General features: G+C 31.6%; 1 protein-coding gene across 1 annotated transcript in view; it reads right to left on the bottom strand.

The window, feature by feature from the left end:
* The window catches only part of dpy (fibrillin-like protein dumpy), a 705,616-nt gene that overhangs the window by 380,671 nt on the left and 307,993 nt on the right, over positions 1–16,952 (bottom strand). The window contains exons 4-6 of the mRNA XM_075365108.1: positions 14,889–14,993; positions 9,844–9,960; positions 923–1,054 (exon numbers count right to left, since the gene is read on the bottom strand). Coding sequence (XP_075221223.1) covers positions 923–1,054; positions 9,844–9,960; positions 14,889–14,993 — 354 coding nt within the window. The remainder of the gene's footprint in view (positions 1–922; positions 1,055–9,843; positions 9,961–14,888; positions 14,994–16,952) is intronic.

Here is a 16,952-nt window from a genome sequence, read left to right as displayed (position 1 = left end):
AGTCCATAAACGTTTACAGATTATAATATATCTGAAGGAGGTTCAAAACCAAAACAACGTTTTCCATTATTTCAGAATCTAATCACACGTTTTTGTTCATAATCAGATGATAAGTTTGTTGACATAAACATAAAAATTAATGTATACCAATAAATAAAATGTTTACGCTCACATTACACAACAAACATAACCTGGAAGTACTTCAACGCCGAACAGCGTGCTTTCTACTGTTAATCAAATGATATATTAATACATAATGAATCACTTCAAAAGATTCATTTTTTAACAGATCATCATCAAACCACTTTTGCATGCATTTGCTTTATCAAAAAATCTTCATATCTTTTTTTTTGTTTCGGGGTTTAAATTACGGTAAAGTCTTTATATGGATGTCGTATTATGGAAGTATATTAACAAGTTATTCGCCTTACTTTTGTTTGACAAATACGACAATCTGAGATATCTTATTTATCTATGAAATTATAGTAATGCATTTAAAAATGTTCTAATAAAGCAAATAATGAGTAATATGAATATAAGTAATATGAAGCTGTAAACCACCCAATGGTAATTAAAAAAAACTCGGTAACGGCAATCGCATAATAATAAATCTAATGAAAGAAACCGAAAGCTTTCCATAAGATACTGTGTAGGTTATAGTTATCTGGTTTTAATAGCTCATTACACGCAAACAGTACGCGTAAGAACATTAAATAAATATCCTACGTGTTGAAGATCTCTGCCCTTAAAACGTGTAAGAGTTAGTAGCTGACTGGATTGTTGCACGCCTAGTCCATTATCTACTATAAAATTGCTTCACTGTATTAACTGAATGCCAACCTGTAGAAAGGCTTTATTTGGTTCAAATGAAGAGTATTAATAAAAAAAATACACAGAAACAGTGGAAAAGTTTCACACTTACCTCTGCATTCGACTTCACCATCTCCTTGAAAACCAGGTAAACATTTACATAAAAAGTTTGCAGGTAGATTACAACATTCTGAATTTGGCACACAGCGAGCAGCAATTTCAGGATCATCACACTCGTTTATGTCTATAAAAAGAAGAAATGTATTCTATTGCAAAAAAAATCTAAACAATCATTTACAAAAAAATAACAATTTATTAATGTAAAGAAAAAACATTGTGATGTGAACTATAAGTTCTGGAATTGTAATTGTTAAATCCTTGGATTAATTATGGTTGATGTTAATAACATATTTGATCTTAATTCCAGAGGTTTTACAATTAAAATTAACCGTCTTTAATCAATAGATATATATGATATTTTTAAACAGAAAAATCTTGACCTAATTTTCTTTTAAAAGTTAGATGGTAATTTAATGTTAAAAATGATTCATCAGCACAAAACTACGTATTCTTAATCAATATTTAAAAATTTTAAATACTTCATTCATATTTAAAAAAGTTTATTTACATTCCTATGTTTTAAAAATTATCCAAACTGCTAACAAAATAAAAAATTAACCATTTGCTTGGAAGCACGTAATGTATTTAAGAATTTACAACTTACGTTTTGTTTACTATATAATATATTATTATAGAATAATCGTGTAAAAACAGAAAGCATTAAAAAATCATTAACTGCATTTCTAGAGTGATATTTACTAAATCTAATGATTGAAAGAAAATTATGAGATGAAGGGAAACAACTTACAAGGAAATGTTGGTGTAATAAACAAGCATTAAGTCTGTCAATCGTAAAGTTTTTTATTACTACCCTTGTAATGATTTTAAATGTATTTAATTATAAGTACAAAAATAAAATAAAACTTTTTAAAAATAATTAGTTAACCGTAAATTAAATTTACATTTATAAAACTAAATATTAATTAATACGTTATATAAAATATTTTTATGAAAAAGATATAAATGGATAAGATACAAATATTGCTGTTGGTTAATAAATTACGAATTGTGATAGATGGATTGTTACTTATTATTGCTGTTAGTTAAAATCTTTAAGTATTTTTATTAGTTGCATTTTTCTTATCCAGATTAATCTACCTACGTTCTTATTTCTGATTGGTGTATTAATTAATTACTTCATCAAAACTCAAATGAGAATAATACTTATTAAATTTACTTATCTCTTTTTATTTAACTATGAAAAAACTAGACTTACTCATATTTATTAAATAAACTAATAATACTCTTAAGAAATATATAAGATTGATTATTTAGAGGAAATGAATTTAAAACACCAATTTTTAGCGGATTTCCAAAGAATTATGAAAAGCAAAGCAAATCTTAACCGATTTTGACGAAACTTGGTGGAGTGACGTAAACCTATAGCGAATAGAGCTCTATTTTAAGCGAATCGGTTCACAGGAACCGGAGTTAGAGCCAAAAAAGACCGATTTTTCGTTATTTTATTTGTAATTTTAAAATGTACTTTCAATAGAACTATGTGTGCTGCGATCTATCATATTCGATTTATACTTAAATGGAGCTGTAGTTCTCATGAAAACATTAGTTTAAGTGCATGATAAATTAATTCAGTGATGACAGATAACGGAGAAGAACCATTTTGACCTTAAATTGAGCGTAACTCAAGAACGACTCAACCACTCTTCAAATTTTCACACGCACAACTTCAGATACTCTACTACAGCATATTTAGTCAAAATTTATTTAGTCATTTTTGAAATTTTCGAGCCACAAAAGTTAATACATAGGCCTGTAAATACACAAGAAACCCCCATTTTAAGTGAATGGTATCGTCGTACTTCTTATGCCTCTAAACGTAAAGAAAATTTATTTTTACTCTCCACTCCCACATGCGACCAAAGGTAATACCGTACTTTTCTTCGAAAAGTCGGTAAAAATTAATTACATAAAAAAGCCAGTTTCGCTATAGTACTTTAGTTTCACAATAATCCAAAATGTGATTTATTATGAAGGGAAATGGTTGGTTGGTGTCTAAAAAATCAGTTTTGAAGTTTTAATCGTTTTAAATACATGATACTAACAACATGAAATACGAAAGAATACCGAAAGCAATATTATTTTCAAAAATCATTACAGCAGTGCAACATCCTTTCTTTCTTAACCAAAATCGGTACGTAAAATATCAGTGGCAATATTCTTGCTTATTTATTAATAAAAAAATGAGTAGTAAAAATGAAAAAAGGAGGAAATTAAAGTGAAACATAAGTCAACATCTAAATAACCAAGAATACACGAATAAAAAAAGGAAAACAAAAAAATGGCAGGTTGTTATCTATTGCGGGAAAAAGAACGTACATCCAATGTAAGAGCCTAATAACAAAAGGTCATAGTACGGACGGGTCAAATTGCTTTCCTAACATCAATACGTGATTCATTCTAACCAACCAACGCGCAACGTGTCGTTTGGAAGCTTATTGAACCGATGGGAATTACAATGTTGAATGTTATCTAAAATAGCATAGCATGGTAAGAAGAACATAAAATAAAACCAAGCTGTAACTGCACATATATTTTTATTTTGATTGTTCTAAAAAGAATACAGTACATTTGAAAGACTACATGTTGATTGCTTATTGTCATTATTTTTACGATTAATACAATTTATTTTTTTTCTATCGTGGCAGTTAAATGTTATATATAAATAAAACTAAGCTATGCTATACAGTAAGATAAAATTAAATAATCGCGCCAAAAGTAAACTTTCCAGATTTTTGGGATTTTGGGCTCAGGAGTTCATGAAACGTCACGAATTAAAAAACAGGTGGGGGGAGGGGGTAAATTCTGTGTTTGTGTGAATGTATTTTTTAATATGTATTAGCATTTATGTTTGGAGTGGGTAGGTTCTTAAAAAAATGTGTAGGGAAAGAAGCAGAGGTAGTATTTCTCGAGTCGTTGACCGGAAAGTTTTATAACATTTTTTAATGACTCAGTACTGTTACTAAGTCCCTAACCAATATGACAGCCCGTGCTGAAATGATAAATTTATAAAAGAAGATTTACAAAGAAAATTACCTGTAGTAATATGTTGTTTGGTCCATTTGTTTCTTCGGAAAGTAATAATTAAATATTTTTACTTTATCGATACCGAAATAAAATATTACTTTACCGAAATAAAAGACTGACTTTTTGTACTTTTAATTATAGGGATTTAATACCAACGAAATTTATAAATGCATTCCACATTTGAACAATCATGTTCTTTGACAATAGCTAAGATATTTACAGATTAAAAAAAATCATTCATTTATTATCGAGATTTATTTAAAGCCCGTTCGTCTTAATTTTAATTACATCTAAAAATCATTGGATTTCAAATGATTAGGTGTAGTTATGAAGTACATTAATGGGTACTGTCATCTAAAACATATCTAACTTTTTTTTCTGTAACCCGACTGCAAAACGTTCTTCCTGTTAAAATGATTCAAAAAATGCGTATACAATCTCTATGTTGTAGCTATTTTTGTAATTTTATATTTGAAGGAGACTCACAAATTATATATTTTAAACATAAATCGTATAGTTTCTGGGCTGTAAAATAAAACAATTCAATTTTATTTTTTACATGGAAAAAAAAATGAAACGTCGATGTTAATTTTTTATTTATGTTTCAATATAGTCTAACACAGCGTTTCACAACTTGTGGGGCGCGCCCCCCTAGAGGGGGGGGGATAACACTAAATGAGGGGCGGGAGCATATCGAAAAGAAAATATTAAAATAATTATTTATTTACTGAAAGGAAAGAAATAATATATATTCTGACATAATAAATAATAAAATACACATTTACACTGATATAATACACGTATAAATAGGATTGTATCAGTACTGCACAATGTATATAATAATTAACTTAAAAAAAAACTAAATTAAAAGCAAGTTTAATAGTTATTAGTGACTTCTTTGGGCTTGTCTTGCAGATTAAAGTTTTCCGAAGGAAGGCTTAATATTAGAAAGACACTCTGAGTTCTTTTTTTATATTTAGCTGAGATCTGTATTTTGTCTTCAAAGCAGCCACCGCAGAAAATCCGGTTTCACGAAGGTAGGATGTTGAAAATGGTAATAGTATACGAAATGCTCAAGTTTTCAGTGCAGAAAACTAATCATCCACCCCTGCCCAAAATTCGGAGTGATTTATCACAAAAATATCTTTTAATTTCACCTTTTGCCGTGAATTCTATGAAGATTTCTTCTTCGGTAGTTGAGAGCCCTTCGGGAGTGTTTATAAATGGATGTCTAACCCGCCCGTAACTTGCTACCGAGTTGTCGATAGCAAAAAAATACTTTTTAAAATTCTTTGCCAGTATGGCTAAATGATTTTCAATGGTTTCAAAAACAACTTTCACATGTTGTTCTTCAGCCTTGTAAGTTTAAACACATTCATCCACATTTGCAAACATTTCTAGGTTATTTTTGCTTTAAATTACTGCTCCACAATTCCAATTTTCTACAAAAAGCATGAACTTTATCACTCTTACCCAACATATGTGTATTTGCTCCTTGGAGTTGAAGATTCAAGGTATTGGATTTCTCAAATATGTTGACCAAGTAGCTCAATCCATGATAAATAAACCATCTCAAAACTTCTCGGCTTCCGGTCGGTTTTCCTCTTCTAGAAAAATGGCGATTTCATCTCTTAATATTCATAAACACATTGCAAAAATTTCCCACGTGATATCTTGCCTCGCAATAAAACAGTAACGCTGAACATAATGCTCCCACGTCTTTACAAAATGCAGAAAATATTCTTGATTTTAAGGGTCTCATTTTTATATAATTTACTATGGTTACAATCGTCGTTAGCACGATATTCAGACCAGGACTCATTTCTTTGGAAGCCAGAGCTTCTCTGTGGATTATGCATGTGTCCAGATACACTGTGGAGATATTTGTTTCACAAGTGCTTGTATTTGGAATCTTCCAGACATTGAACGAGCACTATCGGTGCATATTCCGACGCATTTTTTCCACTTTATGTTATAAAATCATTTAAGATAGCAAATAATGAGAGTTGTGTTGCTTTGATTTCTATTGGTTTGCAGAAAAGTAGTTCTTCTACTGCTGACATACCATCACAAAATCGAACATAGGCAATGAAATGAGCATCTTTATTGCTATCTGTCGCCTCATCAAGCTGAATTGAAAACATTTTGTTACGCAACTTTCCAGAAAGCTGATGCTGTATATCTTCAACTATATCACCAATTCGACGGGAACAGCAAAATTTGATAGAGGTACGGGCTGCAATTGTTTGGTAAAATTACCTCCAAACATAGTTTCTACAATCTCAATTGCAGATGGCAAAATAAGCTCTTCACCAGTGGTGTGAGGCTTTTTAAATCTGACTATTTTATATGAATCTTTGTATGAGGCAAATAAAAGCTTTTTTATTCATAGACAAGGTTTTTTTTAGAAATGATATTCGCTTTTCCTATGATTTTAATTTTTATTCGAAGAATTTTCGGGGTTTGTTAACGTACTCACTATGAAACACTTCCAAATGTCGTTTAAATTTATTAGGTTTCATGCTGTCTGCTGCCAAAACTTTTCAGCAAGTGACACGCACAGACCTTTCTTCATTTATTTCGGTACTGGTAAATTCAACATTTAAGTATTCTTGAGAATATTTTCTTGATTTTATTTTCGGAACTACGCTCGTCTGTGCACTTTTTGATGCTTCATTATCGTCTAATGCTCGCTTACGCCCAATTAAAAATTTATCTATGTTTCTGTATAAATCTACTGCTGGGAATATTACCGTGAATTGCAATTAACACGCAAATTACAACATTCACATTCACGATAGATTCGATAGCAGTAGAAAGATCGACTTGACAGAGACTGGCTGGAATTAAATGAGGAGCAGCATTTATACAAGTTTGCGCAGACGTTCCAGAATGTTCGAAACAAATCGGAACTTCTCGCGAAGCCGGGAGAATGTCCGAAATGGTGGACGTAAGAAAGAGAGCAAAGAGATAGAGAACTCGATTCTAGTTTTATCAATGCTGCGGATCGGTATTGCCAAATATCAATAAATTTACTTATTCTTGGTAATTTGTGAGGTTTGTAATTAAGGGTTTACTGCAGTTTTAGCGTCAGAATACTCAAAATACATTATTATTGTATAGATTATTATAAATGAGAGAGGGGGGCGATGAAAATGATGATTGAAAATCGGTCGCAAATATTGAAAGGATTGAAAAACGCTGGTCTAACATATAATCATTTTCTGCAGAGCTAACCACAAACCTTTTTTAAATTCAGCAAAATTTGAAGTGAGACACATAAAATGAATTTTAACCTGAGATTCTAAAGCAAAAATAATTCGAAAGATTTAATTTTGAACGGAAAGAGAAAAATAATTACACATTTATACAAAGGTTATTAGAATTAAATTATAATACATAATTACAAAGTAGGTTTTTTTATTATTGCGTTTTAACTTTTTAAGAATACAATAGTTTTAAATATACATAGATGAGAAATATTCACATGTACGTTGAAAAAAGAGAAGAAGATAAAATGAGTAAGAGTAATTTTATCTCTTGGAAGAGGGGGTCACGCGGACTCCTCACGATATCCCCTGACCTCCACGTTCTTATCCTTTCTGTAAAAAAACCCACCTACCGACCAATATGATCTATTCATCTTTTTTTTTATCCTGGACTGTAGTCGTCTTCACCTTCTATGAGGTTAATCGCACGCCCTTATAGCAACACAGTTTAAGATATTTATCAAATTGTACTAGTCAACATCACTAGTTTTTTTTATTTTTGTAAATAAATTATCCGCTTTAAATTATACATACATATTATTATAGAGAGCTACAATTTTTGTTCACATAGCGGTGTTAGGATAGTGGTCGTTTTGATTTAAGAATGTAGATTAAATCAAATTAAATTTAATTAGGCAATTTTTTTTGTATTATTAAGAATCTAACTAAACATAATTGTTAATAAGAAACTTAAAATACTTTAGAAGATTATAAAAAAATAAAAATATTCTATTTTACAACTATAAATGAAATGATAGAACTGATTAAAGTAAACAGGTAATTTCTCTGGTGAGTAGGTATCAATTTTCCATACCAATTTCTATAAACTGGATCAATGCAAAATCCATAGTATTAAAGTATTCATAAAAATACTTTATTAAAATTTATACTACGGAAATTGTGATGAGAAAGAATGATGATTGATGTTTAATTAAAATTAATAAAACGCCATTGAAATTAGCATAGTTGAAGCAGTTTACAAAGGTGAAAGAACAAAATTTGGAAAGTAACACATTACAATACTTCTTGAGAAATAAAGAAACGATGAAATATAGTGAAATAGTGAAATATAGTGAAATTCTTGAATAATAAACAGTAAACATTTTTTTTTTAAATTCAATATAAAACTGGCCATACCTAGATAATACTTTTCAATAAAATTAAAAATATTAAGGGATATTAAATAATTTAATTAAAATTAAAACTAGAAAAAAATGGTTTATTTTTTAAATTTCAGAAATTTACATGAAGCTTAATTCTTACAATTATGGTGACAATATTTCTTAGGAAGAAAGAAAATGTTAGCAGTATTAAAGGACCTTCAAGTGTTATCCTAAAATAGTGTTCTGCTTTTAACCAGTAAGGTAAATTATAATTTAATATAGCGATATTTAATGACACAGAAATCTGATAACCAGAATGGTTAATAACAATGCATATTAAATATCAGTAATGAAACCTAAATCTAAATCATCAACATGTCAGATCTCCAAACGAAAAGGCGTGGCGAATATAAAAAGCCACGCCTCTTCGTTTGACCTTAATAATTCACCAATAGTAGATCATGAGCACATCCAACACTCCACCAAAAGAGGCGTGGCAGATCTAAAAGGTTACTCCTCTTTATTTTTTGTCAAATAATTATCATAGTTTTATTTAAAATGATGTAAAACAAATTGTTAAGGATGTAGAATGTAGGGGGTATACCGAAATGAAACGACTAGCACTAGATAAGGTATCTTGAAGAGCTGCAGCAAACCAGTCAAATGACTGAAGACAAAGAAAAAATTTTAAATGAGTGAAATTTTTATGTACACTCTATTTATTGTTGGAATAAGGGCTGTTAGTTTAAATGATATTATGGAGTATTTTAGCATAATTTAGGGAAAATGCACCATTTAAATTTAGGCCAGTCCTAAAAATTCCAGGATTTATTGTTAAAGTAAAATCAAACTAACCATTAACACTTGCAACATTTTTAATTTAATTTAACTGTCATTAAAGATATTTAAGAAATTTACTTAATATGTAATCAATCACAACACATGTAAAGAAAACCAGTAAGCTTTAATTTAAAAATGTTCTTTCTTAATGAATAATTAATTTAAAAGAAAGTACAAATACTTAATAATAGTTAGTATTTTTCAATGTACGAAATTAATTTAAAACGAAATAAAAAGTTTTTTACAACATTTTTTAATAAAAAAAAAGTTAATATTATAATAAATAGATAACAGTAAGAAATTAACATAAATATTATTATGGAATATGTGTAGGAACATGCTTATATTTTACAAATAATACGCAAAAATCAAAAAAAATAATTTGAGTAATAAAATTTATGCTGAACTTAAAATTCTAATTCTTTGTTAAAGGATGTAAAAAAAAATAAAAATCATGTTTCATTTATCTACATAAAAAACTATAAACAGTATAAAGTAATATATATATTTTTTCTTTCAAAATTACATACACACTAATAATTTTATTTCCTGAAGGTCAAAATATTTAAAAATATACATTTTTGTATAAAAATATTCCAACGTTCAAGTTGAAGGAGAAACATAACAAAAGTAAATAAAAAAAAATAATTACATACCTTGGCAGTGAAATCCATCTCCTGTGTATCCAGGAAAACATGTACAGTGAAATCCTCCTAACGTATTTGTGCAGTGAGCGAATACATCGCAAGGTCTATATTTACACTCATTCTCATCTGGAAAAAACAAAGAATTTATAATTAAAAATAAATTCAAATCGCTTGCACAATGTATCGCTTAAATTTATATGTAAGCCTATGTTATCTTCTTTTGAAACAATACTTTTAAAAATAGAGTACAATACAAGGCATGAATCTAATAGCTTGACCTTGGTCGATATCACGTTTTAGTAATTGTATTCTACTACAGTTTTAAATAAATTCACCCATGGACACTACATTAATAAATAACCATAATTTAAGTTAATATATTATCAAAAATAAAATAACAATTGATGGACAATTTTCAATTTGTATAATATTTGAGTTGGTTAAACGTTTTCAGCTTAGTTAGTATATGCTTTTACTGCTAATCTATAATACGGATTAAATTTAAATCTTTCTAATTAAAATAGTATACAATAAAATTTTGTCATCAGATGACAAAACTCTTGTTTAGTAAACAACTTGTGATATTAAAATATATAATATAATAAAATTGCAACATTTATTAATTAGGAATTATATTCTTCAACTGAGAGACATTTTAGATTAGCTAAAGAAAGAAAAAAAAACATTAGTTTGATGAGTTTTTTATTTTTTAACAATTCAGATAAAAAAATCATATTATATAGGTCTTTCTTTTCTTTCTTTTTCCTGGTATCCACGATCTAGTATTCAAATCCATGTAAAAATAACTGGCTTTACTAGGACTTGAACGCTGTAACTCTCGACTTCCAAATCAGCTGATTTGGGAAGACGCGTTAACCACTAGACCAACCCGGTGGGTTCTATAGGGATAATGGCCTGGTTGCAATTGAACTTGCTGAAACTATAATTGTTAGTGCATATATTACGCCTAATTGTGAGATCTCAAGGTAAGCAGAGTGTACTGACAGGTTGCATCGGCTGGTTAATTAATCGGTCAAGAGAGGCATAATAGTCGATGACTTTAACTGTAGGGCTGTGTCTGCTGGAAGTAATGTCACCAATAGAAGAGGAGAGATCCCAACGGAATTTCTGCTGCTGACAGGTTATGACTGTCTGAATGATCAGTCTCCAACATACCGAGCGAGGGGACATAGTTCTATATTGAATGTTGGTATAATGGACGGAAGATGGAGACACCATAATTGTAAGTGGAGGGTGCTTGAGAATGAAACAGCTAGTGACCATCTTGTGGTGTTATTGGAGGTTACAGATTTACACATCAGAACCAGAACAAGAGAAATTCCTGGGCAGCTTACAGAGTACCAAGTGGAAACTGTCGTGCGGAGAGTCACCAACAGAATCAAATATGGAGTGCTGCTAACACCGGAGATATTCAGAGACGTCGTCAAGGATGAAATAGCCAGGATAACGAAAGGTAGTATGGGAAAAAAACTGTCTATTGGTGGTTCCCTAGAATCAGACAATTGAGACGTGAAATGCAGCGCCGAAGAAGGATTGCCACATGGCTGGCCAGAAATATGAGGCCTGGATTTGAGGAAGCTTAGCGTGAATATAAGGCTGCTAGAAATCTCCTTAACTTTGAGATAAAGAATGCAAAAATGTTAAAATGGAGAGCACTATGTGAAGAATTAGATAGTGATCCATGGGAGCAAGTCTACCGAATCGTGATGAAACGATTTGGTAGGCGTCTGCCAGTGCTTCCCGAAGTTTTAGCGAAAAGAGAACTGGTGAGACTATTCCCGAGCGGGGAGGTGGTAGTTGAGTGTCCAGTGGAATTTGAACTCACTCTAGAGGAAATTGTGGCAACTGTGAATGCGCTTGGAAATAATAGAAGTCCGGGGCCAGATGGTATCCCGGCTGCAGTGACAAAAAAATTGATGAGGTGTTTGCCTGGTGAGATGTTGAAGATGATTAACAGACAAATCGAGAGAGGTGTTTTCCCAACATGTTGGAAAGAAGCGCAAATAGTGTTCATACCTAAAAGCAGAACTGAAGATCTGGGGAAGGTCTACAGATAGACCTTTGTGCTTGTTAAATAATATAGCTAAAAGGGTCGAAATGGCAATTGCCAACAGGATTGTGGAAGAATTCCGCACAAAACAGAGCATCCATAACAATCAGTATGGATTCGTTAAAGGTCGGTCTGCCATACAGGCGGTGAACAGAGTGGTGGAATGGGCGGCTGAGGTCAAAAGGGGCACCTGGAGGACGAGGGGCATTCCGGCTCTAGTGTTACTGGATATCCAGAATGCCTTCGGTTCGGTTCCTTGGAACGTTTTCATGACTGCGCTGAAAGACAGAGGCATAAGCGATTACTTGTTGAGGCAGATAAGTCAGTATTTGAAGGATCGCTGGGCGGTAGTGGAGACGTTAGAAGGTAAATTAAACCATCAGATGTTTGGAGGAGTACCGCAGGGGTTCGTTTTGTGGCTACTGTTATGGATTGTAGCGTTCGATGGAGTGCTGAGACTACAACTTCCTCAGCATGCCTTCCTCAGCAGGCATTACCGCTAATCATAAGCGGTAATGATTAGCGGCAAGACGGAGGATGCAATCACAGGAAAGGGAAATGACGCCCTGTCGAGTATTTCGGAGTGGATGAGAGTGCTCGGGTTAGAATTGATGCCTGAAAAGTGTCAATCACATTGACCTTCAGACGTAGAATCGAATCTATTAGATTCAAAATTCGAGATTGCCAAATAAAAGAAGTTATTAAAGAAAGCTAAATATCTGGGGGTCACGCTAAACAAAAGCTTCTGATTCAGCGAACATGTGCTGATTGTATGTAGTAGAGATGAAAAAACTTTAACTGCACTGAGTAGGCTGATGACATCACATGCGACGCCTAGATCCTCCAAGAAAAGGATGATAATGTCGACGATAACATCTATAATGCTTTACGTGGCACCAGTGTGGGAAGGTACTGTGAGAGTTAAACGCAATTTATCAAGATTGGTGAGAGTGCATCGTAGATCACTGTTAGGTGTGGTGGCGGCGTTTCGGACGATCTCATATAAGGCAGCTTGTGTTCTGGCGGGGGTGCCCCCGATATACCTTCTGATTAAGGAGCGTTGCTGGAGGTACGAAGGAATTCCTAAGGAGGTGGTCAAAGATGGAATTAACGTAGAATTGCAGGAGAAATGGAGCGTGGGTGATAAGGCTGCATGGATCAAAAGACTTTTAGTTGACCTAAAAGCACGGTTAAGCAGGAAATATGGTGGGGTGGGCTTTTATTTAGCTCAAGTGTTAACGGATACGGCACCTTCAACGAGTTTCTTCACCGGATAGGAAAGTGTGACGCCCCAGTATGTATGTACTGTGATAGTTCTGACTCGGTGGAGTACATCATATTTAGATGTCGGGAATGGGAGGAAGAGAGAGAAGTCTCTGGCCTAAGCGGAGTGGGACCAGATCATCTGATCAGTTTCATACTGACTGGGGTACTGTGGAGGTCTTTGTCAGGAGTCCTGCGCGAAAAAGAAGCTGAAGAGCGGCGACGTGGTACCGAGATTTATTGTAGGAGTTGGGCGGACAGCCTCATCTGTGAGGGTTGGCATGCTTAGGTGTGCCGTGCCGGATCTGATGAGTGGGTGGGGACTACGGGAGAGTGTTAGGTAGTTAAGAGGTACAAGGGGTAAACAAAAGACCGAGTCCCGGCCACTAGGTAGGGGTCCGCGGGAGACGTAGTCAAGGTCTGGCTCCCGCTGTTTCAAACTGTATAGACCGAGACCCGGTCTCCGGGGAGGGGGGGGGGGTGCCGGAAATGACATAGTCGGGCCCGGATTACTCTCTCTCTCTCTCAGGGATTAGAGGCAGTCAGAAGATAAATAGTCGACCGGGGGGGCTGACCTGCCATGCCGGACTTTTGGCCGGTAGCTGGGGAGGCCCCCTTAGAGTAAAAGGACACTCTCCTGCATCGAGCTTTACTTAATTGTATGTCCGGCCCAGGGGAGTAGGGAGAAAAAAGAAAGGGGGTACATAAAGTGATACTTTGAGGTACGCCAAAGTAGTAATATAAATAATGTGATTTTTGACCACACATACACGCGCGCGCGCGCACACAGAGAGAGAGAGAGAGAGAGAGATTATATGGGGTACAACTTATAATTATTTTTTTCTTAGAGGTACGCGAACAAAAACGTTTGGAGATTGCTGCTCTAGAGCTATGATACCAGGAAAATAAAAATAAAGAAAAAAGAGTTTATATTTTCAGAAAAGTTGAGAAAAAAGATTTGCCTCAGTCTCTTATGATATGTTTAATTTCCAAACTTATAATCTGGATAAAAAAGTAGAAAAATAATTAATTTTTTGTTAAAATTGGAATTTTAAAACAGTATATTTATTTCTTTAAAAAAAATTAATATTTTTATTTTTTTTTTTTAAAGCAAAACCACTTTGTGTTGCTCTAGAATTTAATTAATTATGACACGAATTTTGTTGAATGTTTTCAATAGGACTAGTCAAGTGCTGTTGCTGCGTTTTCCCTTTTACTGACAGACAAAATTACGTGGTCTTATAATAAGTAACCTTGCGATTTCTTTTTGTGCATAGAACTTAGGTAACCTCCCAAAAAAATAAGTATATAATTTATTAATTGTATTTTTCTCAAGCAATTTTATAATAATTTCACTTCAAAATCAAAAAAATGAATGGTTTAACTTCTTTTAACACGTTGATTATAATACGATTAAATAAAATATAACTGAAAAATTATAAAAATCTGTATGTACAAAATAAAATAATAAACAAAATAACAATCAAGAAACGATCATTATTATGACCGATAAGAAAGTTTTGATGCCATTAAAGAAGTTATAACATTGCTAGTAAACATTAATTATAGTTAGTAGATGGAGGATAGTGGCAACATCTTTTGATTTCTTTTATGTATTGAGAGTTATTTAAACGGTAATGCTATAAAGTCACTAAAAATTAATTAATTTACATTAAATAAAATCTATTTCATAATTATAAAGTACTCAATTATAACTTACCAGGTACTTCACACGAACAGCCTCCAAAACCATCATTACAATGGCATTGATGATCTAGGCATGCTCCATTTTGACATTTTAGACCATCTTCATTACCGCAGTCATCTGAAAAAAAAAAATAGAATTGATCTATTATAAAAAATAAATACTAATTTGATATTACAATTTTCAATTAATTTTTAAATATATTAATTAGATTATAAAAAAAATATATAATTATTCTTAAAAAAAAAATAATAACAGGAAATCTAAGTAGTACCAAATCAAAAATAAAAATACTACTTTAATATAAAGTTTCTCTTAACGATTACGTTTTATTATTATTAGAAATAACTACTTCTACTGTATATTAGACTTTAATAAAACTATAATAACTAGTTTTTCATCTTTATAATAGAAATACATACAAGATAAAATGTAGAAGATTTTAAAAAGAAACAGGGAAAGGTAATTTTAATAAAGAAACTAGTTTGTATTACTATTTAGTATCTAGTTAAGTGTAGATAGATAGTTTCAGATTTTAGATGGCAGAGTTTATTAATAGTGAATTTATGTTATAAAATGGTCTTATAAAATGAATTACAATTAAAAAAATTAAAGAAAAAACATAAGTTGGAAGGTTATTTTTATTTTATTTTTTTTTTTTTTACAAATAAGCTAATACAAATATAAAATTCTATTAAGAAAATATAAGTTAAAGGTAGATCTTTCTTCCTTGATAGAACACGTGAAGCGCATGTTTATTATACTTTTCATGTTGATTATAGAATAACCCCCTTGTTGTTTCTCTTTCTTCTTCTTCTTCTTCTTCTTTTTTACCTTATTTTATCTTCTTTTATCCTTTCACTTATTCTACTTGTGTTTTATACCCTTTTAATTTTTATCTACATCTTTTACTGAAGATAAGTTAACCGGTTGCTTGATAAAGTATCCAGTTTTATGTTTTTACAGTTACCTACCTTACAACATTTATTAGAGAAATCGCTTCTTAAATAATCTTTCTAAATTTATATAATTTTAAGATGTTTATTTGATTAAATTATTACGAAAAATTTCAGTTTCTAATTATATTATTACATTTAATATAACAACACGGGTAGGTTATTCATTTAAATATATGAACTACAAGAATATAATATTAACAAAAAAAAAAAGGTTAAAATTGATTAAATTTCCGGGTGTTCTATAGAGTATCATTTCTGATATATTAAAATTCAAAAGGAAAACTTCTAAAAAAAAGTTTAATAAAGTAAAGAAGTTGTTTATGAAAACTCTTTTAATCCTTATTTTCTTAAATTCTTATAATATTGAACTATTTTATTAAAGTTTTTCTGTAACCAGTAATACACAACACAAAAAAAAGAAAATAATATATTTCAGTAAGGATTATCATAACTGATTAGAGTGTTATTTTCTGCCCGTCCTAGCATTGTCACTAACATTTGTAGTTCACGCGTTTCGAAGTACCTCCATTCACACACAAAATTTTAACATGGAAATATCCAAGCTAAAATTAAAAGGACAGGATGTAATTAATGAACAAATAAGCACTCGATCCGATGTAATATTTAAAAATGTTTAATTGTTAAAATAAAGAATCAGACGGATTAGATTCAAGAAATTGTATTACTTTTATGGCGGGAGGGACAAAGCAGACAGAAGAGGCCATGAAAGTAGCGACGGGGAGTGGGAGGAGCTTAACATCGATATTTATTCGACGATCTCAATTCAAGAAGACTCAGTAATAAATCTAGTTTTGAGGATGGAGGTACTTCAAAACGCGTCAACTACGAGTGTAGAGTGACAATGCTAGAAAGGGTAAAAAATTACACTAAAAAAAAAAAAAAAAAATACATTTGATCGTTCTTGGTAACTATCAAACCAGACAATACTTTTTTATAAAACGCAACGAAATACTTATACGCAATTGTTGACTTACAAGAAAGGGTTTCGTTATTCTTCCATTACTATTTTTAATAAATTACCAAACCGGTTAAAAAAAAAATGTCTACCAATGTATTTAAAATACAATTTAAAGGATATTCTTTAATAGAAAAAAAATAT

This window comes from Lycorma delicatula, chromosome 4 (genome assembly GCF_047948215.1).
Source record: "Lycorma delicatula isolate Av1 chromosome 4, ASM4794821v1, whole genome shotgun sequence".
NCBI classification, from domain to species: domain Eukaryota; kingdom Metazoa; phylum Arthropoda; class Insecta; order Hemiptera; family Fulgoridae; genus Lycorma; species Lycorma delicatula.
The sequence above is the reverse complement of the archived record's forward strand: the minus strand, read 5'-3'. Positions and strand labels throughout refer to the sequence as shown.